The sequence below is a fragment of the Centruroides sculpturatus genome, unplaced genomic scaffold, assembly GCF_000671375.1.
Source record: "Centruroides sculpturatus isolate CEXI.00-Female unplaced genomic scaffold, Cexi_2.0 scaffold164, whole genome shotgun sequence".
In the NCBI taxonomy this organism is placed as follows: Eukaryota; Metazoa; Arthropoda; class Arachnida; order Scorpiones; family Buthidae; genus Centruroides; species Centruroides sculpturatus.
The window spans coordinates 293,291-319,530 of NW_019384679.1; the positions used below are offsets into that span (position 1 = coordinate 293,291).

A 26,240-nucleotide genomic window follows, 5' to 3' on the forward strand; every position below is an offset into this window, starting at 1 on the left:
AATTTCGTTAACAGACACGATACAGTAGGAATTTGGCATCCTGTTGAAGATCGGGAGTTCATCTCGAGCATTCTTTTATCAATGAACACATAGATTATACACTAGAATATATATTTTAGATATTATTTATTTATTAGCAAGATTATTTATTTGATTATACTAGAAATATTGTAGCAATAGGAATTATTCAATTACTTTTAATCGTTAAGAATTTTTTAAATTTACAAACACAATCAATTTTTATTTATTTATTAAGAACTTGATAAGTTTTATACACATTTTCTCGAGTCGAAACGTTTACATCTCAAATATTCTGTGCCGTCTAAATCGCTACAGGATGATGTACTGTACTTTCTTATTTCCATGAAAGATTCAGATTAACCTGGCCCTTTTTAAATTCTTATGGAATAGTTGAACGGAATTTCGTTTCCATATCCCGTTGTACCGACTTCATTGCGTGAGACGTTCCGTAATAAGCAAATTTATCATCGATTGCGATCTTGATGCGATGAAAATCGGAAGAAAAATTTAATTCAATCCTGATATTTCCTTTAATATGATAAAAATGTTTAAATATTATTTAATTATTTGATATTTAGGAAAAATTCGAGTTTATTTTGAATAGCTATTAATATAACTTTTCTATTTCACTTCAAAAACGTTTTAAGAAATGAAATTCTACTCGTAAATCGTCTGCATTCTTACTTCGAAAAGCATCATATTTTGATTTATTATCCTTTATTTTGGTGATTCAATTAGGACTACATATTTTACTTTCTTTAAAATGTGACTGTTGTTATTTTTAATTTAGCTATTCTTTGCAATGGCAATTCTTTACAATCCTAATCTCAATTTTGCAATTAAAAGGCAAAATTGAGTAAAATTGTTACGAAAAATTTTAATAAAGTTGATCAGAAATATGTGTCTGTATACAAACCGGTTATAATCGAAATGAATAATGTAATTTTCTTGAAATTTAAGCGAAAAATATACTTATACCGCGAAGTACTTACTGTACAAGTAGCTATAGCCTATACGGTAGCTAATTACTTTAATTTTTGTCGTAGATTATTAATTTTAAGCATTTCTCAAATAATTAATTAATTGTAATTTAGAAAAGTTTATAAAATTCATTACTAAATTGATTCATATTTTAGCCTATAATGAATGAAGCCGTCTACTACATTCTTACATTGTATATTAGAGTAGGTTATATCGTACGCTCATTCAGCATATTTTCGCTATATTGATAAATATATTTATAGAGATAAACTATAATATTGAGAAGAAATTTTATTCATATTCAGTTAATTTAATTTTGTTTTATTTGACACAAATAGTATTTGTTTGATTTTTTAGAGTCGAATATGTTATAGATCACCGTCCATAACCTGTTCGATTCTAAGATAATCTCCGAGACTTCATAAAAAAATGAAGAATTATACTTAGAAAATATATTATAATAATGGTTTAAAAATATATTAATCTTTTCCCTTTGTACAGCGATGAATTCGGATACCGATAATGCTTAAATTGCATGAAATAATTTGTAAATTTAAATAAACAATTTGATTACTTTTGTATTAATTATATATAATATGTAATTGTTCGTTTGAAATGATTTTTTTGTAGTAAGTTACGATATTTCAAAAACTGCGAATGTTTTATGTCGCGTGTCTATCTTTTTATATTTAGTCTACTTTGTATGATTTAATTATCAGAATTCATTTTTTAATGAACTTTATCTTGAAATTAGCATATTATTTCTAAAAAGATATTATTTTTTTTAGGTATCTGCTACAGATCCAGATTGTGGAGTCAATGCTATGGTCAACTATACTATGGGTGGTGGGAAAAGATCCGTTTTCTCTAGGGATTTTACAGTGCAACCAGTCAGTGGAGATCTTTGTATAGCCAGAGCATTAGATCATGAAATCAGAAATTCTTACGAAATTCCTATAATTGCTACTGATCGAGGTAAGTGTTTTCAAAGTTTACGCATTTGCACATTTATATGGACTGTTTATTATGAAAATGATGATGTAAGTCCATTTTTTTGGAAAAAATTGAGAAAACAATAATTTAGATATAATATAATATTAACTTTTTATTTATAGACATTTTATAATTAGTATTTTAAAATATCTATCTGCTTCCATCATTGAAAACTCGTTGTGCGAATTTACATAATCGTTTATTACGAAAGTGGTGCAAGTCCATATCCCATAGTCGAATTACAGAAAGGGAGTAAAACTGACATTTTGCGATTAGACTCGCAAAGTGATACGAAAATCTACGAGTTTACGAAGAAAATATCCAATTTTGTATAAAACAATGGAGGCTGTGGAATTTAAAACTCTGGATATATCAAAAACCAGAAGAGGAAAATTACCAAAACTTGGAACAGCACACTAACACCTTTATTTAAAACTATTAATTCCATTACATTGAAAAATATAAGGATATGATGAGTTATTAGCGAGGTTGCGGCCGAAGTTTTCATCTGTAAAACGTGAACGTCGAACGTCGAGCGCCGCTTACAAGATAGCGGCGCTCGACGTTCGACGTTCACGTTTTACAGATGAAAACTTCGGTCGCAACCTCTCAATTGCTTTACATACGTCCTACGTATCACGAATATTTTAAAACGTTTCCACATAAAGATTCGAAATGAAAAACACAATCTAAACTTCTAAACTTATAAGCATGATATAATTTATTAATAACTAAAAAAATAAATACAGCAGAAACTCGATTATCCGTAAGTGAATTCATTGCTTTCTTAACTCTAAAGGACTTTTTAAAGAAAGTTTAAAACGATAACACGTACGATTTGTTTTCTGCTACTTTTTATCATTTAACTTCAATGCCAGACAAACTAGGCCTATTCATATTAAAATGTAATTATAATAATACACATTTTTATTCTTAAAACTATTGTACGTATCAACTATATATTAAATGATGTAAAAATTGTTGTTTTTACATATGATTAAAGTAACTAAGATCAGGGACGTCGGCAGAAAATTTTCCAGGGAGGATAAAGCTTGAAGAAAAATAATTGTATCTTTAAATTTTTGGAGTTTTTTCGCAATAGAATACAGTTATGATGTAAGTTATATATCTTAACCACTTTTAAGATTATAATTTGTGGAAGTTTTTAAGCGACTTGATTCCAACGAGGGCAAGTGCCTCCCTCGTTTGCTTCTCTCTGCGGATGTAAGATATAAAAAGAAACTTAAAGGCGATAACATATAAATCTTTTATATTCGTAATTTTTAATCCGAAATGGTCGTGATCTTCTTTTTTATCCACGTTTTCGGTTATTCCAGATAGCATTAGTCTACATTATCGGGATAATCGGAGTTTTAGTGTGTAGCGATTAAACAACAGTGTTTTGTTTTTTGTTTTTATTTATAAACATTAAAATTGAATGATTTGAACAATTTAATAATTATGAAAATGGCGTAAGTCCATTTACGGCACGAAAAACATTTCTTTTTAATTAATTTTCATTAAAATAATTTATATAATGAATTTACACATTTAAATTCACAGAAACGTGGGCAAACTTGATAAACATTCTCAATATTTTTGAATCGGTTGAAATACCCCTTAAATATCTGGACACAAGGAAAAATGGTCTTACACTACTTTCATAATAAACGAACCATATTAAAACATTCAGTATTATATAAAAAATGTAGATTGTATTATGGAAAAAATATAAAACTTTCCATATTTATGCTCATACTTTTAAAGAAATTTTTAACAGTTAGATGCAGTGAATGTAAACAATTGAAAGGATTAATCTTTTATGAAAAATATTATCTCATTATTATATTTTGTTGGTTTTACTAAGAATATGTAGGGATAGTTAACCGTAATTAACGGTTAACGTGATAGATACGTTTCTTGAAAGTAGCTTTTAAGCAAAACTCTCTTTACAAATACACTTTTAGTGGCTCTCTCGGAGATCACGTTATACCGAAAAAGTGATATAAAATATAAAAGTTGTTCATAATTTATAAACTGTTGAACAAAAACCTGCTAACTGCTAATTGTTAACTAAGAACTACCTGCAGGCCTATACACACTACTATAGTATTTTAACAGAGATCTAAATATTAAGAACTCTCACTTGGGTAAAATCATGGCTTGTTATAAAATAATCAATAGACTATAGATTGAAAAAATTTAATATGATTATTATAATTTTGTTGATGATATAATATTTTATAAACTAAATATATTAATCTTTTCCCTTTGTACAGCGATGAATTCGGATACCGATAATGCTTAAATTGCATGAAATAATTTGTAAATTTAAATAAACAATTTGATTACTTTTGTATTAATTATATATAATATGTAATTGTTCGTTTGAAATGATTTTTTTGTAGTAAGTTACGATATTTCAAAAACTGCGAATGTTTTATGTCGCGTGTCTATCTTTTTATATTTAGTCTACTTTGTATGATTTAATTATCAGAATTCATTTTTTAATGAACTTTATCTTGAAATTAGCATATTATTTCTAAAAAGATATTATTTTTTTTAGGTATCTGCTACAGATCCAGATTGTGGAGTCAATGCTATGGTCAACTATACTATGGGTGGTGGGAAAAGATCCGTTTTCTCTAGGGATTTTACAGTGCAACCAGTCAGTGGAGATCTTTGTATAGCCAGAGCATTAGATCATGAAATCAGAAATTCTTACGANTAGAATACTGATTAAATATCTATTTAAATATGTTTGCAAATATCAGAATGTAAACAGTAGAAAATATATATTTTTATCATAAAATTCAGATTAAATTACTCTTAATGTTGGAATAATTACACTCATTTAATAAAGTGTTATTATTAATATATGTATGATGATTTTGATAATTATTAATATATTTACAAACATCAAAATGATGATTAATAATATATTTAATAAATATAATAATAATGATGATGATTAATATTATATTTATGGTAATTTAATAATGTCCTTTCTGCTTTGTTGTTAAGTTAGGGCAAATGAATAATCTTTGAAGTTAATACTGAGTGGCCTTGAGTTTGCAAAATATTTTGTGCACTTTTAAAGTATTAAATATGTTTTATTGAATGAAGCATTTGATGGATATAAAGTAATAAAACAAGAAAAAAAAATTTTTGTAATTTTCTTAAAAAATTACAAAAGTTTTTTTATGTTTGTCTTCAGACTAAGTATTTTTAATTAAATTTTTTTCTTGTTTGAAAAAGTTTCAAATAATTTATTTCTTGTATAAAATATAATTGTTTCAAAGGAACAATTTTTAGCAGTTTTACATATTTAGATGAAGAAGAGCAAACAAAAGAATGTTGACTGCACTAATTTTTTATTGTGCTCCTGCAGTTATTTTACTTCACATTTGAAACAATTATATTTTATACAAGAAATAAAATATTTGAAACTTTTTCAAAAATTCAAGTTGTTTCAAAAATCGTAATGGTTACTGCTTTTAATGGTTTTATTGTCCCTTCCCATATTCGCCGGGGCTATTACTATATTATTGGGTGATCGTAATTTTAATAATTCTTTTTTTTGTTTTTGATAAACTTTAATTTAAATTTCAAATAATAAAATTTTAATTGAAAAATGAAAAAACAGCTTAATGAAATAAGATTTTAACATGCCTTTTATTAAATTAAGCTGTAATGCTTAGTATTGGATAAGGTACAGAATTTTTCAAATAGAAAAGTAAGTCTTTAAGTTAAGTCATATCACATATTTTTTGTTAAATTTTATCATTTCATATAAGAACTATCAGTTAAATTTTTTGGAAACAATATGTAATATGCTATAAGTAAAATACAATATTGAAAAAAATATTCATTGCAAAAACTTGTTATATTTTTTGACTGAATAATTATGATCTAAATAAGTACATTGTTACATATTTGATTTTTTTATGCTTTTACTGATTTCAAAAACTGTTTTGAAATTAATTTTTATTTAAAAAAATTTAAATAGGTACTTGAAAAGCAAAGTTCCTTTAGTAAATTTTATTAAAAAATATAATAAAATTTTTTATAGACTCTAATTTTCATACATTTTCACATAATATACACTGTTACTTTTTAAAGATTAATCATGAAAGCATACTGTATTGAAATGTTAACTGAATACTGTATTGGCAAATCCAAGAAGGGCTACAGATGCTTAAGTCTTCCCCATTGACACAAAAAAATTAAAACCTAGTTGTTCAAATTTCGAAATGTTTTTTAAAATATTTATGATAGCAAATATGGTTTATTCTGCAATACAGTCATCCTGCACTTATTAATAAAAAGTTGTTTTTATTTATTCAAATAATTTAAATTTTGAGTCAGTTCACTTTCTGGATCTTTTACTGAATATTAGCTTATATAACAGTTTGTAAAATTATTAACAGTCATTATTCTGAGTATTTAGTAATATTCTTATATCTTCAATTGTATTGCTATTGTATTATTATAAGATATAAGTAGCATGTTTTAGTATTTCATGCTGATAAGGATTAAGTAATGAAGTAAGTGGATGGAAAATACAGTTGATTTAAGTTTTGATGGCTTCTTATATTTCAAAATTTATATAATTTCCATATAAACCTTTAATTATTTTCAATTTCTCATCACATTTACGTAGACAGTTTTGTGAGTTTACCACCACAAAATTTGATTTCACTGAACATTTTGTTCTATGGTATTGATATTATTTCTTTTGTGTTTTGTTTATTTGGACTTCAAAATTCTTTGTTTCAAATAAATGTAATTTACAGTCAATCTTTAGATTGACAACATTGTTATTAAAGAGGTAATTTTAATGGAATTGAAAAAATCTTATTTCTTATAAATTAGTATAAAATTGTAAAAGTAAGATATGATATACTAAGTAAAAATGTGCATGATATATTTATATTCTTTAACAAATTATCCTGTACTTTATATGAATAATTATAATGAAGTTTAATTAACCTTATGTTTTAAAAGACAAAACAAGCAATCTTCTTTTAGCCATTTCAAATCATTTAATGAAAAACAAATATTTTCAAACAGCTTTAGCGATCATAATCAGAGTTCAGGAGATTGCTATCGGAAATAGGTTATTTTGTGCTTCTACTAGTTTGGATTAATATATGCATGAAAATATTTATAGTACAGAATATAATATGTAAATATATACATATATTGTTGTGATTTATTTTATAAATATCAAAATTTGATTAACTTTTTTTTCCTATTTAAAATAATTAAAATTTATATCATTTTAAAAGATGATAGTATGTTGTAAAAATCAAATAAATTCAAGACATGATGTAAGATATGAAAGCATGTGAAATATTTATATAATATATATTACTCATCTATTGATTTCTTCCTGTTTTAATTTAACTTTTCTTTATAGTTAATTGTAGATTACTGATATATTTTATGTTGGTTAATTGTTATATGATTGCTTTGATATTAATGCATTACTATTTTAATACATTAATGCATTATTTATATTAAGTTGTTAAAACAGATTTTTTTCTTTAAGAAAAAATTAATGTTAAAAGAAAAAGAAAAAATAAAAGTTAATCTCTTTACTTTAAGAAATTAGAAACTTTTTAANACTGTTTATTATGAAAATGATGATGTAAGTCCATTTTTTTGGAAAAAATTGAGAAAACAATAATTTAGATATAATATAATATTAACTTTTTATTTATAGGCAATTTACAGTTTATATTTTTAAAATAAAATTTTTATTATAATTTGTTTTATAAAACTTTTTCCAGGTGGTTTAAGTACAATAGCGATGATCAAGGTTCAAATCATGGATGTAAATGATAATAGACCAGTTTTCTATCCCCAAGAGTATAATGTTAGCTTACATGAAGGTAACAGTGCATTATCATCACCAGTTGTTGTTGTAGCAGCAACTGATGCAGACTCTGGAATTTTTGGTCAAATCACGTATGATATTGTGGATGGAAATGAACAGAGAATTTTCAGAATAGATAGAAATACAGGTATAGTTATATTATTTGATTATTTGTCATGAAATAGTGTAACTTAATTCAGTCAATTTGTTATTCTAGCCATATTTATTGATATGATGGAATAACAGATGTCTACAAACATTGATGTTAATTTCAAATACAAAAATAACATCTGTATTATTTTATTAAATCATGAATAGATGCATTATTCTATGCACATTATATGGAATTTGAACTTAAACAAATAACTTTTTAATTTAATCATAATAAATAAACAATATTTATATATATAATGTTTTTCTAATCTCAGAATGCTCTTATTTGGTTCATTTCATTTCATAAAATAAATCAATGATGAATGAAAACATTATAAATTATTATTTCAAGAATTGAATTACAGAAATTTAATAATCAAAAAATCACTAAATTTTTATTTAGTTCATTTAAATTAAATTAGATTTAAATATTTTTTTAACACCATAAAATGTAAATTTATATATTTTCATTCATCATATTAAAAATTATTATTTTCATTTAATAAAATAATTTAAATGCAACAACATTTTATTGCTTTTTTGAAATATTGAACTTTAAATTAAAAAAAGTTTTAGTTGAAATAAGTTTTATGGTTATATGATGTTAATAACTTATACTATGTGGTTTTTAAGAAATAATATCTATATATACATATTCAATAGTAACTATAAATCAGTGACTTAGAAATTTTTATAAAAACTATAAAAAAGGATGAAAATATTTTGAGATAATTATTATATAATGTTAGTTATATAATATGTAAATATAATTAAATAGTTATATAAAAAAATGAAATCTTGTGGATATTGTGTACAAATCATAATTTGGTTTTTATTGTAGTAGGATATTCAAGAAATGTTAGTCTTCATTTTTATTGTTAAGTATTATAGATTATAATATGACAGCTTAAATATGCAGTTCTTAACAGATCATCACTTTGACCCTCATTCATCATAATTAAGTTTCTGGGAGTTTTTCATGTAGAAATATGATCTTTTAACTGCTAAAACTTGGTTTTGTAGCTATGAAGAAAGAATTTTATGAAAAAGAATTACTGAAAATAAATGAGAAATTATAAATTTAAGAATTGTAAATTTTTGAGTTACTTATGATTTCTAAACTTTCATTTTTTAATTATTGTATTATTTAAATAAAATGTGAGTAATAGTATATTACACAATTTTAGTTTATATATTTTTAAAACAATGGAAATATTGAATAATTATTAAATGATATATTTTGATGTTATTTAAGTGAAATTATTAGTATAATTAAAGTATGTTTTTAAATACAGGTGAAATATTTGTGATTAGAACATTAAATAGCAATCCAATACTTCATCATCTTACTGTTTCTGCTAAGGATGGTGGAAAATTAGCATCTGAAATCATGGCTCATGTATATGTCAGTGTTATTAGTTCAAATCAGCAACCACCAATTTTTGAACAGTCACGTTACAGTTTTTCTGTACGAGAGGATGCAGCGCCACAGATGATTGTTGGAACAGTTGTTGCAACAACAGCAGATTCACGTAAGTTTTAGAAGAGTTTTTAAATTGTCAATATCAAACTGTTTTTTGGTTTCAAATAATGAATTAATTTTATTCCTAATCAGAAACAAGTTCTTCTATAGTGTTATATTACAAGTTTTTGGATTATGTTTTTACATATATCTGTTATTATCTATTCCATGTAGAACTGGATACATGAGGAAACCCATAACTAAAATTTATTATTGAAATACTGTGATTAAGATACTTTTAAATAAAATAAGAGTAGATGAGTAGATGTGTTCAAACTGAAAGATTGAACTTGAGAAAAATTCTAAAGCATGTTGAATATCACTCAGTAAACAAGTTTTTGATTTACTTATAATCAAAAACTTGTTTACTGAGTGATACTACTTATGATATATGTATGATTAGTTTGCTCTCCAGATACTACTTATGTATCTGGAGAGCAAACTATTATATTTTATTTTATCCTAATGAATTTTTGTTACAGTTGAAAGTGATATATTTTAACTTATAATGTGATAAACATTATTTAGTTATAAGTGAACTGTAGTTTTAATAAAATCTTAATGTATTACTTTTGAAATAAACTTAACTCTTACATAATTTTTTAGGTGCTGGCATGGTAAGATATGCAATTTATTCTGGAGATCCTGAAAGTTATTTTAGTATTGATCCATTAAGAGGCAATATTATAAGTAAAGATAGATTAGATCATGAGAAACATCCATTTCTGTTGTTGAACATTCAAGCAACAAGTGGACATCCTCCAACATATGGTCACACTCAGGTACAAAAATGAAGTTTCTTAATTTTAGTAATTAACTTTTCTAATTAGAAAATTTCTAAACTATAAAAATTAGACACTAACAATTTTGAAAGTATTGTTAAGCATTTATTTATACAGTAAACCCATACTAACTCAGGTCAACTTGGCCTTTGCATAAACTTGAACAACTTGGATTTTGCATATCTTGAACAAATTTTCTTGAAAAATTGTACAGTAATTTGAAATTTCTTAACAATAAAAAATTACATTTAACAAGTGTTTTTGATATGAAGATCTTTGCAATACTGTGTATTATATTACTGTAGTTGGTTAGTTACTAAAGACTGTACATTGTTGTATACTGTACTGTGCTAATCATAATAAATTACTGTAGTATACCTTCTCATTTTCTGTATCATTTGAGAAATATTCCCATAACTCTGACTTTTGTAAACTCAGACAACCTTCAACTCTATTAGTCCATATTAGTGAAGATTTACTGTACAGTACATTAAAAAATAAAATTAATTATAATTTTTAACTAAATTTTATTTATGTTTCTTACATTATATAAAACTGTTTCTTAACAATAATTTTATAATTTTCAGGTAAATATAACCATTTGGGATGTGAATGATAATGCCCCACATTTTGACAGTATGTCATTAAAGATAAGTGTGCCTGAAAATGCTGAACTTGACTCTCCAATTTATGTGGCTCATGCTGAAGATTTAGATAGTAATAAAAATGGTGAAGTTCATTATCAGTTGGTGGATAATCCCGATGGTGCTTTTAGTATTGGTGAAACATCTGGTACTATAACATTACAAAATCCACTTGATTATGAAGTTCGTAAACATTATGTTCTGATTTTAAGTGCTACAGATTCTGGACTTCCACCTTTGTCATCCAATATGACTTTAATTGTGGAGGTTCAAGATGTCAATGATAATGTGCCAATATTTGCCAAATCTCAATATAAAGTAAATGTTTTAGAATCACTACCTGCTAATTCTCAGTTTTTGGAAGTTGTTGCTTCTGACAAAGATACTGGAAATAATGCTCGTCTAACTTATAAATTAGCAAATATTAAAGATACAGAAAAATTTGGAATATTTCCTAATAGTGGATTTTTGTATTTGAAAGAAGCACTGGATAGAGAAACAGTTGATCATTATTCACTTATAATTTTAGCTGTTGATAATGGAAATCCTTCTTTATCAGCAACTACTACAGTATTATTACAAGTTCTTGATGCTAATGATAATGATCCACAATTTGTAGAAAAGAAATTTGTGTTTACTGTTGAAGAAAATGGTGACAAAGGGCTTCATGTTGGAACACTTTCTGCAAAGGATAAGGATCTTGGAAATAATGCTTCATTAAGATATACTCTTTTGAATACAAATGGAAGTTTCCAAATAAATCCAATTACAGGTAAGAGAGAACTTTGTCACATTTTTAATGAATTTTATAAAATAACTGAAAACTATTTTACAAGATAATATTTTTACAACATTGTCAAATATACACAGAAATTTTATAAAATTTTTGACTTGACAAATCTATGAAAAACATTTATAAGTATATAAAGATTTTAGTTGTTTATACTATTTATATATTTATACTTACAAACAGTGCAAATGAAAATCTTATATAAAAGAACTTTATTGCAATAAGAATTCAATTCATATGCTTAATTTTTAAAATTTTTTATAATTTAGAATATATGCTATAGACATCTTGGAATACACATGTACAAAACTATTAACTTTTATATTTTTAGATGCTTAAATTATTGATAATTTTTAAAGGGCCATTAATCTATATGCAGAAAAAACCTAGTTTATAAATATAAATTATTAGATTAATTTTTTTTTCAAAAGTTACTTCATTTATAATTATATAGTACTGTATATGATTTTTCAAAAGCATTATTTGAAATTAAGATTGCTATCTATAACTATAATAGCAGCAGTTGTAACAGTTCACATTTTTAAGAAATAATAACAGATGTGTGAACATATCAGAATTATTCTAATTTGTAATATTCAGTGCACAATTAGATGATAGTATTATTAAATTATGTATTTATTATAACAGCTAATTCATAATTTCAAGATTCAGTTATTTATGTATCATTCTTTATCTATTTTTTGTAGTTTTAATATTAGTATTATAAATTTCTGATGATTTTTAGCACAGGATGCTTCATATGACAATTATGATGTAACTTATAAGTTTATATCTTATATTTTATTCAGAAAAGTTTTGTGATTTTAACATTTTATAAATTTCAGAATATTAATTAGAATTTATGTAAAGAAAATAATTACAATTTCTAATTAAAATTTTTCTCAGATTGGTTAAAAGGAAGTCTGTAGAATAAGTAAAGGCTTTCTATTAAATTTGTGGTATAAAATCTCTATGTCTATGTAGTGCTGGTGGTGCTAATGTATCTTATATGAAATTTATCAACTGTATTTTTGTGTGAATAGCCCATAGGTTTACTTTGTCTAAAAGATAATTTGAAAGGGTTGCAGGTTATGTGCCAAATATACATTGTAATTATGAACTTGCACCTATGGAGCAGTGGCTATTCACATAAACACAGGGAGATATGGTTCTAGCAGTTTTCTGTAAGTATAACATTGCAGGTTATATGCATGAAAATATAGTAATTAACAAAAGTAAAATAGTAGCTCAAGCAGTTTCTAATTTTCGTTTTAGTCAAATTTTTAATATATTCTTTCCAAATATATTCTCTAAATTATTGAACAGAAAATTCTTTTATTGTATAACTTTTGTTGAATATACTCATACAAAGATATAAAATATTATTATATAAAAATACATTAAATATAAATTCATCTCAAAGTTTTAAAAATATATTTTGATGTTTTTTTCAATATCAGAAGATACATATTTTTGACTAAAAAGTTGCTGAATAAATTTGAATAAACATATATGTAGATATGAAAAGAGATTGAGATGAGGTATGAAATGCAGAGAGAGCTTCATATCATTCCTTGGGCATAGCATAAAGATTAGGGGCAAGGATTATGATTACTGATCTCAAAGGCTATTTGATAAAGACCATTATAAGGACTGGGTAATTACAACTATTTATTTATTTGTCAAATATCTATAATGCATCCTGGCTCAAAATTCAATAACTTCCTAGCCAATGCTGGAAGCAATGCCCATCTGTGCTCCCATCCATATAATTTCACCTATGCATGTACAGAATAATTTTATAAAAAGCAATGTTAAAATTTCATTTTTAATAGTCAGTCTTTTTTGTATATCTTGGAAAAGGGTAACCAGATCTCCAAATTTAGAAAATAGCACATTTTTTGTTCACTTTTACTTTTAAAATAACTTAGAAAGCATATTGAATTATATATTATATTACTAGATATAGAATACTGAAATATATAGAATACCTCTGTATTTATATTTCAGTACACAATGGTTATGTCATGGACGTGTAATAGCCTAAGTGTTGCAGTAATAATGTGAATCTGTGAAATGTCCGAATGGCATTGTATAGTTAATAGTACATCAAGTACTACAGATATTTGAAGGACAATAAATTTGAAGATTAGTTATTATAGAGAATGTATAGTATATCAAAATATGTAAACATTCTCTAACATTGTTAGAAATATGTAGCTTAGTATTAGTGTTCAAATCAGATACCATTTTCATTTTCATTGGAAGTAAAAATTGTCTGACTTGAGCAGAGTAATTTTCCATTTCTTGAAGTTTAATCAAATGTTAATGGGTACAAAATATAAATGTAGTGTTAAAGAATCAAAGCATTTTGCATAAACTTTATAAATAACTATTTATTGTAATTTATTGAAATTTGTCATATTACATTAGTTGCTGAATTGTAACAATGATTGCATTGCCATTCTATATATTTTAGTGATATAGGAACACTTAAAATAAATAAATCTGAAATTCATCATGTAACAGTGTTGGTTTTGCATCATTTCAAATAGGATTGATATCAAATGTAGTCTGGTGTAACAGTTCTTTAATTAGGTGAGAACGTCAATGAGACAGTACCATTGTTAGTGTTATGATCGCCTATTGCAGTACTGTTCTGTTCCTTTATAATGACTTCAATAAAGTAAAATTAGTTTCTTGTAACATTGCTGTAAGAAAATCATTTTAGTTTATTAATCTGATACTAATTGAAGTTGATGTTATATATAAACAGTAAACTTTTCGTTCATTTAATTCCATTTAAATAATTTTATCATCAGAGCAAAAACTTGATAATGAAATCATTAATTTATCTTAACATCTTAATGTCGCTTGCCGATTAATATTGGATACTTTTGGATGGTTTAATTTATTACGGCAGGGTATATTTTTTCAGAATAAAATTTTAAAAAATTTCTTTAAAAATAGTTTTCGACCATTAAAATTATATGTGTAGCAAGTCCTCACTTAACGTCGTCGATAAGTTCTTGAAACTGCGACGTTAAGACAAACGACGTGTAACGAAACCAACTTTACCATAGGCTAATTGATATAAACAACATATAATTCTAATTGGGACATGTCTGCAACATCCAGCATTTCTTTCCCACCTCATAGAATCGATTTTATTGTTATAAAGAAAATTCAACAACGATAATTATAAATGAATACAAATATACTTGAATCTTTCCCCAACGACGTTTTAAGGAGGACTTTCTGCACATATTTTGAATCTTATGATAGAATTCCATTTATAAAATAAAGTTTGACTATAGTTAAGCTGGTGGCATAGTTTTCACGGAAATGGGCACGGGAAGAACACAATAACCAAACTTCGTTCCATTAATGGACCATTTTCGAACTTGACTAAATTCTGTTCAATTATCCGAAGATTCATTAAATCGGGAGAGACGAAGAAAGACCCAGAACTATTAGCAAGGCCGTGGGAACAGACCCGGCCATGGCCGGATCCCTTTTTTACTGCCAACGTTACGAATATAATTCTAATTTGAAATTACCCGCTAGCGTACCAGTACAACACTCTCAGACGAAACCAAAATAAACTTTTCCATAGAAGGAACGTGCTATGCGTAAAGTATCACTTTCTTTCTCCCGGCAACACATTTCTCTATCCAGGGAGACTTAGAAATCAGAAATTTTTTAAATAACTAAGTGTTGAAAGTGAAATCTTTATAAACTAACAGACCATGGCTCGTAATCACGATAACCGCTTTCTATTTTTGGTACCACTTTTACCCCTTTCTATGGCCCTCATTAGCAACTGTTAACTTCAAAGATTTAAGCTGTTGAATATATTTTGCAGAATTAATTTTTGATTAGCATTATGTGAAAGAGATCGTCTTAACAGAACAAGTTCAAGTACAGAAACAATTGCGATACAAATGGTACCATTAAACTCAGTTTAATTTTTAAAGTTTTTCTATATGGATGTTTTATTTAAAATTTTTATATTTAACGCATAAATCTAATGATATTTTATTATGTTGAGACGTTTTTTTACGCAACAACAAATTAGCTAAATATTCAAAATTTGGATCTGTACGATATGACCAAACTTAAATGTATTCGACGAACATTTAAGCTTCAAGCTTGTTCTAAGAATGTTATTTATTCTTCAGCTTTTGCGTAATTTTTGTCGCTTGAATAATAGTAATGAAAAGTTTATTAATCTTTAGTGATGAAATTACTCGTTGGCTTCCATCACTCACATGTTAGTTTCTGATGTAGAATATCAACTAAATTAATTGTAACTCAGAAATTCGTCAATGAACATATTTTATTCGATTTTATTATTTCATTTTATATGGTCTTGTTAACAACTTTCTAAAGTACGCTTAATATATATTTATAGTGCGAATCATTTCAATATATCATTGTTTTCACTTCATTGAATGATTATAACTGTTAATCGTTTTTTGTTGATACATTGGAAAAATTTTTAATTTTTGAGTAATTTAATTTCGTTTAGGTAAAATAATAATAATAATAATAAATTTTTGATTTTAAATAATTAAATAATTTTGGAAATGTTTTATTCCATTACATTTCGTACTGTATTTTTAAATATGCTGCCTTATAATTCCAAAAATATACGTCTTTCGCATAAATTCATGCAAATAATAATTTAAAAAAAATTAAAATGTTTAGAAAATTATTATTCATATTTTTATTATTAAGTATTTCCTCTAGAAGGTCTAGATGATGCAATAAAATTTAATTATGAATGTCAGTTTTATGAATAGTTATATGCCTATATATCACTTGAAAATAGAGGCAATTTAGTGAAGCGTAATTTCGAGGAAAATAAATACACAATGTATAAAATTATGTACAGTATTCAAACAAACTCAATTTTAATATTCAAAAACAAATTGTAGATTTGACTCCTTGGGCGGTCGCTATTCAGAGCTAGAATCTTATGCTCAAATCTGGGAGCTGGGAAAACTTTACACATCTTATTTAAATTCCCCTTGAGCAAAGCTTAATTATTTGAATCTAGCTTGACAAAAATATTTAGCTCAAGCAAATCTTTATTCTAGTATAATAAATTATTATATTTGTAAGCAAATGATAAATCTGTATATTTAAAATAAAACATCTGTGTGTGTGTTCCCTATACACTCCTAAACCCGGATCCGGACCAAAGTTTTCAGTTATTCTCTAGGTCTCTGAAGAAAATATAGACTAACATGAAACCTGTATATCTTCCTGGCTTCATCTCTGACACTTTGTGATAATTTAAGTTTAAAGCATTATTATAAAGTAAACTTTGCGTAATAAATAATGAAGACTTCTCACGATGAATTAATCATATTCTTAGTGATGATTTTAAAGAGTATAGTGTTTTCTGTATTTTGAAACTTCAATAAAATAACGTTGTTTATTTGAGTTGGCCTAAAGTAACTAAACTTTTAATATGGTTTTAATTGTAATGTTTGTCCTTACAGTTTTCGCCCACGAAACTCCAGACATATCTTCTATTAATAACACAAATAAGAGACTTTTTGTCTTAAACGTTAAATAAAAAAATAATTGTTAATTTAAAATTCTTTTAGTTAAGACTTAAATGAAATAGTTTTAATGGAAAAAATACTTATTGTAAATGAATGTATCACTTTATTGGAACAAATGTTTATTGGATTTCTTTCTAATAATTATATTGAAAGAAATAAGATATTTTATGCTTAAAAAGTATATATTTCGAACTAGCGAAAATGTATATTATTTTAAATAAAAAAAATTAATTATTTCTATTAGATCAATGTTATATTTTGAAAAAAAATATTATGTTCGTTATTTTTAAATTTATTTAATTCCATAAGGTTATTTAATTTTAAAAAGATCACGTAATCACAATTATTATTTCATGCATTTTATTGTAATAAATACAACTGAAAAATTAATTTAGGCTAAAAATATAATGTATTCAGAAATTCTGTATATTTACTCAAAGAGTTAGATTTGTTTTTATTCGTATACGGCAATGCGAGACATGGGCGAGCTGGCGAGGGGAATGCTTCCGGGAAGTCTTTTAATTAAGGGAAACTGTTCCCTATTTAGGTGTTACTAACGAAGAAAACCCGGAAAACGCCACGTGGCCAGCCCGTTGGCGAGACATAAACCCACGACTACTGTTTCAGTTGTTTTTATACACTGGGCTAGTGTTGAAACGCAGAGTTGGAATAGTTTTTCACAAAAACGTAACTATTAATTGTTAAACTTAAAACATTTAATATTATTATATTTTATCTTTAATTATTCATTTTCTCCGTTTCTTATAGTTAAATTACTATATAATCATATATAAATTACTATTTATCTATTAGAAATTACCGGTATATTCACGTGTCCAAAACTTAAGGATGAGCGACATTTTTGTACACGAATAGAAGGAACTGTAGATAAATACACACCAATATGACAAGAACTGTATTATTCGACGTCTAACACAGGGTAAATCACAATAACCTGTAGAATTTTACTAATCCAATCAACAAAAGTAAGTCTTTAGAGCGAAAAATATATTGATACATACAGCAGTAGGTCATAGGTGATGAATGAATGGAATATACTTACCAATGCCCAGGCAGAGAGATCCATTAGTATGGAATATGTCCATCTCGAACTGCAATGCAACACAGCTCACAACTTCGTGGCTCGGTGACTTTTTCTAGTTATGACCACTAGCAATAGTTTTGGACACTTGTAGGCTAATAGCCATCAGTTTAAAATAACTTTTGATTGCTTCTTATATAGTCAATTAAACTGTTTTTTTTCCTTATAATTAATCATATTAATTAAATTATTATTAAAATTTAAAATTTTCTTCTCAATTTTCCGAAATTAACATAGGCCTATTTCAAACAAAATTAAGGCTCCAAAGCTTGTATTAAAAATACATAAAGTAGTAGATGATTAAGATGTCACTCCAATAAGTAAGGGATTTCATTTGTCACCCAAAAAAAATTAATGTAGTCAGTTGTTATTTTCAGATGATTACTTTTGATCTAATAAAAATATCATATTTTTATTACTATAATTCGTAAAGATACTTACTTACTTATCAAATAATATTTAAAAGTAAAATATCTTAACTTTAATATGGAATTAAATGTTTTATAATAATAGAAACTGAAGAGATTTGTAAGATATGCAAATTTTGGCATTTTCTGTTTCTTCGGGGACGATTTGAAAAAAATATTGGGGAAATGGCCAACGACAACAAGATTCTTATTATTGGGCTTTGAATGGATAGCCTATAAAAAGTACGGTGTACAGTGCATATTGCGTACAATACTCACTTCTACTTTTAATTTTTTTGCTGTGATATAAAATAAAAATAGGCTACGTTAGGAGGGGATAATTTTCCGGTACAAAAACCATTAGGGAATATGTTGCCTCTGTCCCATATGGATCTACTGTACTGTACGTCCATGCTTTGTTCACTAATTATTGAGATTGTTCGTTGTATAGTGTTTAAGCTACTTGCTATTCATGCTTTGGTAAATTCTTATTATATGGTCTGTTATAATAATCTCTTCGTAATTTGTCAAAATTAAATATGAATTTTATGGTAACATTTTTATCATTTGAGAAAAAAATTTCTAGAAAATTTCAGATAGTTGCACGTAAAGCATTCCCTATTGAGTGATGGATCTATATCCAAACCCGGTCTATATCTTTGCCATTTTTATTGATAATTGGGATTACTTTCAGCCATGTTGATTGACCTCGTTACAGATCGAGTCTATTTGTAAGGGGGCAAAATTGAGGTCACTCACAATAGACTTATCCTCGTATGATAAAGCGAGTGTAAATTTGGTTTTGCGTGGAGTTATATTATTTTAAAATGCAGAAATTATAAAATAATTTATTTTCATTTTGGATACTAAAGCACATTTTAAACAAGGAAAAAATGCTTATATTGAAAATTGGAAGTAATAATAGGCAATATCCGATATATTGCCTATTATTACTTCCGATTTTCTCACTAACTGGATTTAGGATACAGTTCGAGGATCAATTCATTTACGAATTTCCTTGTAAAACTATTTGATTATTCCAATTTCTTTTGATGGATTAAGAGAAACTGGAATCATTTTTAAAAAATAATTAAATTTGAACCCCAGAATTAGCTAAAATTGTCAATAGACCAATTAAATCAAAATACTATATTTCAGTTACAATAAAACTGATTTTTAAAGACATAAAATATATAATTTTATCTTTAGAAAAGAAAGCTTTTTCTTTAAAAGAACTAGTTACAAAATTTATATTTAAACATAAATAAATTATTTTATTAAAACATTTTTTATTTTTGAATAAATTTGAAAGTTTTAATATTTATTTTATTCTATTTGAAAACCATTCGTGACGTGCATAGACTATAAACGAAATGTTACTTTATGCCATTTTTAATTAAAGATAGAATGAAATTAGTTATATCTAAGTCTATTGTATGCTATATACTTAACTGAAAATATCTGTATTAATTTGTTTTTCTATTGTTTTTTATTAACAAGCAGTTAGAATATAATCAATTAGTTCTATTGACATTTATCAGTTTTGAATATTCTTAATTAGTTACTATAATTAATTGGAAGATCAGAATAATTGATCGTTGAAGCAAATCGATGGCTTTAATCGATTGTAAATATGTCAAAAATATTTTTATTGGATAATTTTTTTAAGTTCAAAACATGTATCTGTAAAATGCGTAACGTTAGGTAATGATTGTATTCGTTGTTCGTAAAAAATATCCGTTTGTTTAAATTTGTTTAATGTTCTAGGAAAAATCTATTTATGCTAATTTTGCTCGTTTGCAAGAATTAAAAAAAATAACATGTCTGCTAATACAAGTTTTACTGTAATCACTCTTTTTGATAACGAAATGTAAATTAGATAAAAGAATAAAATATTTGGATTAAAAACACGTATACAGATAAATAAATAAATATATAATTATATATATTATACGTATATACTTTTTTACAGGCTTCTATGCTCTATAAACAATATAAGAAAGTTTTGATTCTATTTGATGAGGATAGATATGTTTTAGTAATATCACTTATTAAGTTATCAATAAGAGCAATATTGAGATTCGTCGCATTTATATTTTTAGCATCATTTTATGTCTAGCAATTCTTTATTTTGTTTTACAAAATTAGAATACTACAATCTTTTGCAGGAGTAAGTATTCGAAATGTCTAATTTCGGCAATAAAGGATAGTAAATCTTAATTTAGATACAGGTAAGTGGGTAGAATATATTGCACTTTTTCTATATAACATTGATCGCATTGCTTGTTATTTATCGAAATTTTTTGAAATCGAGTATAAATAAATGACAGCTTAAAAATAATAGAAGTTATTCAGAATTTTTAATTGAGATATTATTGTAATTAAAAATATATATTTTTAAAATGAATATTACTAAAAATATCTGTGTTAGTGAAATTCATGTTTAATCGCATTGTATTATTGGAAATTCGAAATGTGTTTGAAGATAACAATATTTTTCAGTTGATTTTTTAGTAGTTTTCTACATCTTAATGTCTTTCGATAGGCATGTTTAATGAATTAAGTGAATGATCTATACTCTAATTTATACTTTAGTATAAATGGATGTAGCCAAAAAATTATTTTATGACTTGGAATGTTTTCAATAAATATTTTCTAAAACACTAAACTAAACAATGTTTTTTTTTTTCCTTTTGTTTTTCAATGAAAGAAGGTAAGAGCCTGTTTTGATGAGAATTTGTCATATCTAAACATTTCATTATAAGCATATTTACGTATAAAAATTTCTAATACTCTGTATTACTTGTATTCTTATAAATCATATAAGTAGTCTACCGATTATGATATAAAATGTCGAAATGCATAATTACAAAGTTTCGATGCTTATAATAATGATTCTCAAATATAAAAACGTGTTGAATCAGGTACGAATCCGCGTATTTTCAGAGGGTGAAAATTGGATTTAAGTGATGAGAGCGAACAAAATTACAAAGTTTTTAACTAATTTGTTGTACATTTTGCTTGTTATTAAAGATCATAATTAATTAGTTGTAAGCAACTAAATCAGAGTTAACGATAATTAAAAGGTGTTTTGTTACCAGATAGTTTGTTTAGGCTAACCAATCTATTATAAGATCCTTGAAGTGCTTTTATTCTTCGAGTTTACTGACTAAGATATTGAAAATTTTTCTAAAATGTTTGTTGGTGTAATAAAATATAACATAGCTTATGAAATACGTTATTTAACATTGCGAATGTATATGAAAATAGGTTCTGAAATCAATCTTTTTGTTTTTCGTTCTAACGTAAAAAATAATTTGGATAATAAATTTTGCACGTGTTGAATAGAGATAACATTACTATTGGTTAAACATGATTCTTACAGTATTTTTAATTTGTTTTATTTGTATAAATATATTTATTTTTTTAATCGTATAAGTCTATTTCTAATTTGTTCCAATATAGGTTACAAAGTTTTTCGGACTACCTCCGTTTTACTGCATATACAGTATTTCATTAACACCTCCATATAATTAGTAAAAAAAAAAAAAACGAAAAATTGAAAATTAATTTTAAAGCATTTTTTTATAAATAACAACAAAAAATAATAATGATTATCCAAAATGTCCTAAAGTACTTGATTAATTCATATCAAAATAATTAATGTGGAAAACGGACTTGATGCGATGAGACTAATTTTTCTACATCCGGCTCAATATTTTTTAAAACTTTTCTCGCCCCGTGGGCACTAAGAGGGCCTTTTTAGTAAAGTACCTATATTTTTTAGTAAGCTCATTACAGGTTCGGCCAGGCTCACAATGGGTTCATTACTCTACATATTATGCTGCCAGATTCTATCAAACAGCGCCATACTGCGCGAAGAAGCAACTGGAAACACTTTCACAACAAAACTTTTGAATAAAACAATTATGATAAGAGTTTTGTAGAAATTGCATGTTTCAATGTAATAGTTTAAATTGTCAAAAATGAAAGAATAAGATTTATTTTGCTAGTTTTTCAGAAAATATATACAGAATGAACGTTATTATTTCATATAAGCTTAACATGACCATCTTATCCAATCTTCTCCCATATATTAGTTATATAAGTTATTAATAAGATCCTGCAGTCACTGAGCTTGACAGTTATATGGGCTAATAATTTCATAATGAACTGTAATTTCCCCAGAAGTTATTGCAAAATTGAAAGAATTGAAAGAAGAAAATATGGTTACGAAATGTCTGAAAATGGATGAAATAATAAATAAGAATATGTAGCAGACTAGGTATTTAGTGTGGTACTTAGAGCTGCCACTTTTAAAGCACCGAAAAAGTATTTAATAGAATTAATAACAACATAGTTACATGCACATCATTAAAGAACAAAAACGTCTGTGCATACAAAACCGACAAACGTGCATTGACCAATTGTAAATTTTAGTTTTTCAATAATAGAGTACAGTATTCCTATTATATTCAACATGTTCTATTTAATACCATAATAAGCAGATATGTAAAATTCAAACGATTACATAAAACAGCAAATTTTGGTTGGTCCAATCTCATTTTCTGAAAATTTCGTTTTACAGTTGGCCTTTCAGTATTCTCAGGATATAATGAACGAGACTTGATAGAATGTGCACCAGCGCTCGTCACATTACTCAAATATCTCAAATATTATTTCGCTCTATTTATTCGACTGAAGCTTGAGTATTTTTCATCCCGTTTAAAAAGAGAAGCGCTATTGCTATATCTCTTATGCTTAAAGTGTCTGAAAAACTAATTTTATAGCGCATCTGTTTGAAATTCAACAATAAAATTTTTGGCTTAAGAATGAAATTTTTCTCCGTCTTTCGGCACTCCTGCCGCTCTCTTGAGTCATCTATTGCTTCCAGGAGATGGTAAACCATACACGAACTATTAAAATAACATTTAATAATTAACTTATAACATTTGCCGATGTGAATGTTTGATGAAATTCGGAGGTGCGGATGGAATATGGCTTTGCAAATACGAACCTGTTTACGTTCTATTTTTCTAGTATTTCGATATTTGTTTACACTTCATAAAGTTAATTATGGACTTTCAATTTAATAAATATTACGGCTTTCGTAAGACATCTTTTATTCTATGAAAAATTCAAACAACGATAGAATTTGTAGAAAATATCTAATTAACACTCCAAAAAAATTTCATCCCGAACATCTTTATTTGCGCGGTATAATATAATAATGTATGCATGAGAGGTCTAACTGGCGAATCCAGAAACGTTAATTGGTATAATTACGCTTCTTAAGTTATATGTTTCTAACGCACAAAAATGTTAAAAGGCACTGTTTCATTATATAATTTTCTTATTTCATCGTCATTTATTTATAATTTATCTTTCATTACATACTGTTTTAATTCGTTAGTTTGTATTAAATAGGATTGTTAAAATGTTTTTGATAATTTATAGAGGACAACGGATAAAATAATAACAACTTTTGCGTATTATTTCGAAAATTATAGCAGAAAAAAAACCCGATATTATTATTAACTGCAAAAAATTGGCTTTCCTGTACACTTTAAAAACGTATTCTGCTTCCATTAGGATGAGCGGCTTTTGGTTCTCTCTTAGGATAAACTCTGATCTTCATGCTTTATGGAATATTATGAAAGATATTAGTGGAAATAATAATAAACTACAAAACGTTTACATTCTTTACAAAATCATACGCTTTAATAAATAGCAAATGGTTTATAAATATACAAATAAAATAACAAACTTATGATGCATCATATGCTATTTCTTCTTAACGATGGCAAAAACAAAAAAAAATCTTATCTGTATAATTTTTTTAATATAATTGTAGCCTCCAGATAAGATAACAAGTGCTTCTTATAAATTTTCAAGTTGTAAAAAGTGAAATATGAAATTGTCATGTTTGCTGAGACTTTGTTGTTCACCCAATAATTTTTGTTTCAGTATATTTGTCACCCAGAGAATAATCTACACACCAATTATGTACGTCGTGCTTATAAATCAATATTATTCGTATTATAATTGTCTCCGTTCATATTTATTTCAAACAAAAACTAGTCTATTTAATGCATTTCTATCAATCCAAGAAAACTTAACTACATTTTAAATATATTATTTGAAATAAAATTGCTTGTTTATTACCTCATTTCACTTTTGATTCACAAGACATCCACTGAAAAAAGAAATCCAACATAAAGAATCGGCGAAAGGTTTATTTAAATTGGCTTTAAATATTGTTACAACAATTCTTTCTACATACTTGGAAATTCATCACATTTTTTTAATATTTAAATCAGTTTTAAAAATGAATTTTGAAAGATGTTACAAAAATTTCATTGTAGATTTTGATGGGCTGAAGTGGATTTTTAATAAATACTTATAGTGATTATGTGTGAATTTCATTGGATAATCTCTATGATTGGAATTTAAGATTTAATTTACATAGAATGAAAAATAATATATTATTTGAGATAAAAATTTTACAATCTTATAATCTTAATTGACTTCTCATTGATTATAATAGATGGGATGAAAATTTATTTAAAGTATTTTTTTCAATGCTTTACAACTAATTGCGATTTACTTTTAATTCTCTTTGCAAGTATAATTGCATATTCTAGAAATTAAAAGAAATATAAGTCGTAGTATACTCTGCTATTAAAGCGCTGAATATTAAATAATAAATTACATATTCACAATAAAAGATGAACAGAGAACTGAATTAAAAGAATGACATGTTGCTTCCCACAAAACTAAAATAAAATGGAGAATATAGAGTATATTATGGAATGAAAGGATTTTTTTTAATCTTAAATTTGTTTGTCTACAACAACAACAACAACAACAATAATAATATGGAAATATTTTTCATATTACCAATATGAAAACAGTACATATGAATATTTCATATACATCTATACTATTATATGCTAATGTCGAAACAAATGAAACTATTTTTATGGATTAGAGGTTCTTTTTTTAAATATTATTTCATAAATTAGAACTTATGTTGTAGACATTTCTCTGTTTATTTTGTTCTATTTAAATAACGTATAATATAAAATGACTTTATACATTATACTTTATGTGACAGTTCGATTATTGATCAAATGTCATACCAAATTGCAGAAAATATGTATCATCTTATTAATGAGAGAAAATAATTAATGATTATGAATTATCTCGAGGACATCTTTTATCTGTTTTTAATAAAGTATATGCAATTTATTTATTTAATACAAATTTATAACACTATTATTACATTAATAAATTATCTTATTATATTTATATACATTATAGTAAAGATTCTTAATAATTTATATACATGGGGAATTTTTATGTTAAGTGATTAAGTAAATTATTAA

At 25.8% G+C, this 26,240-nt stretch overlaps 1 protein-coding gene across 1 annotated transcript in view; it reads left to right on the forward strand.

The window, feature by feature from the left end:
- Window positions 1-26,240, forward strand: part of LOC111626921 (protein dachsous-like) — a 103,087-nt gene that overhangs the window by 39,984 nt on the left and 36,863 nt on the right. Inside the window, 5 exon segments of the mRNA XM_023370447.1 lie at window positions 1,791-1,977; window positions 7,791-8,024; window positions 9,325-9,561; window positions 10,158-10,333; window positions 10,921-11,749. Coding sequence (XP_023226215.1) covers window positions 1,791-1,977; window positions 7,791-8,024; window positions 9,325-9,561; window positions 10,158-10,333; window positions 10,921-11,749 — 1,663 coding nt within the window.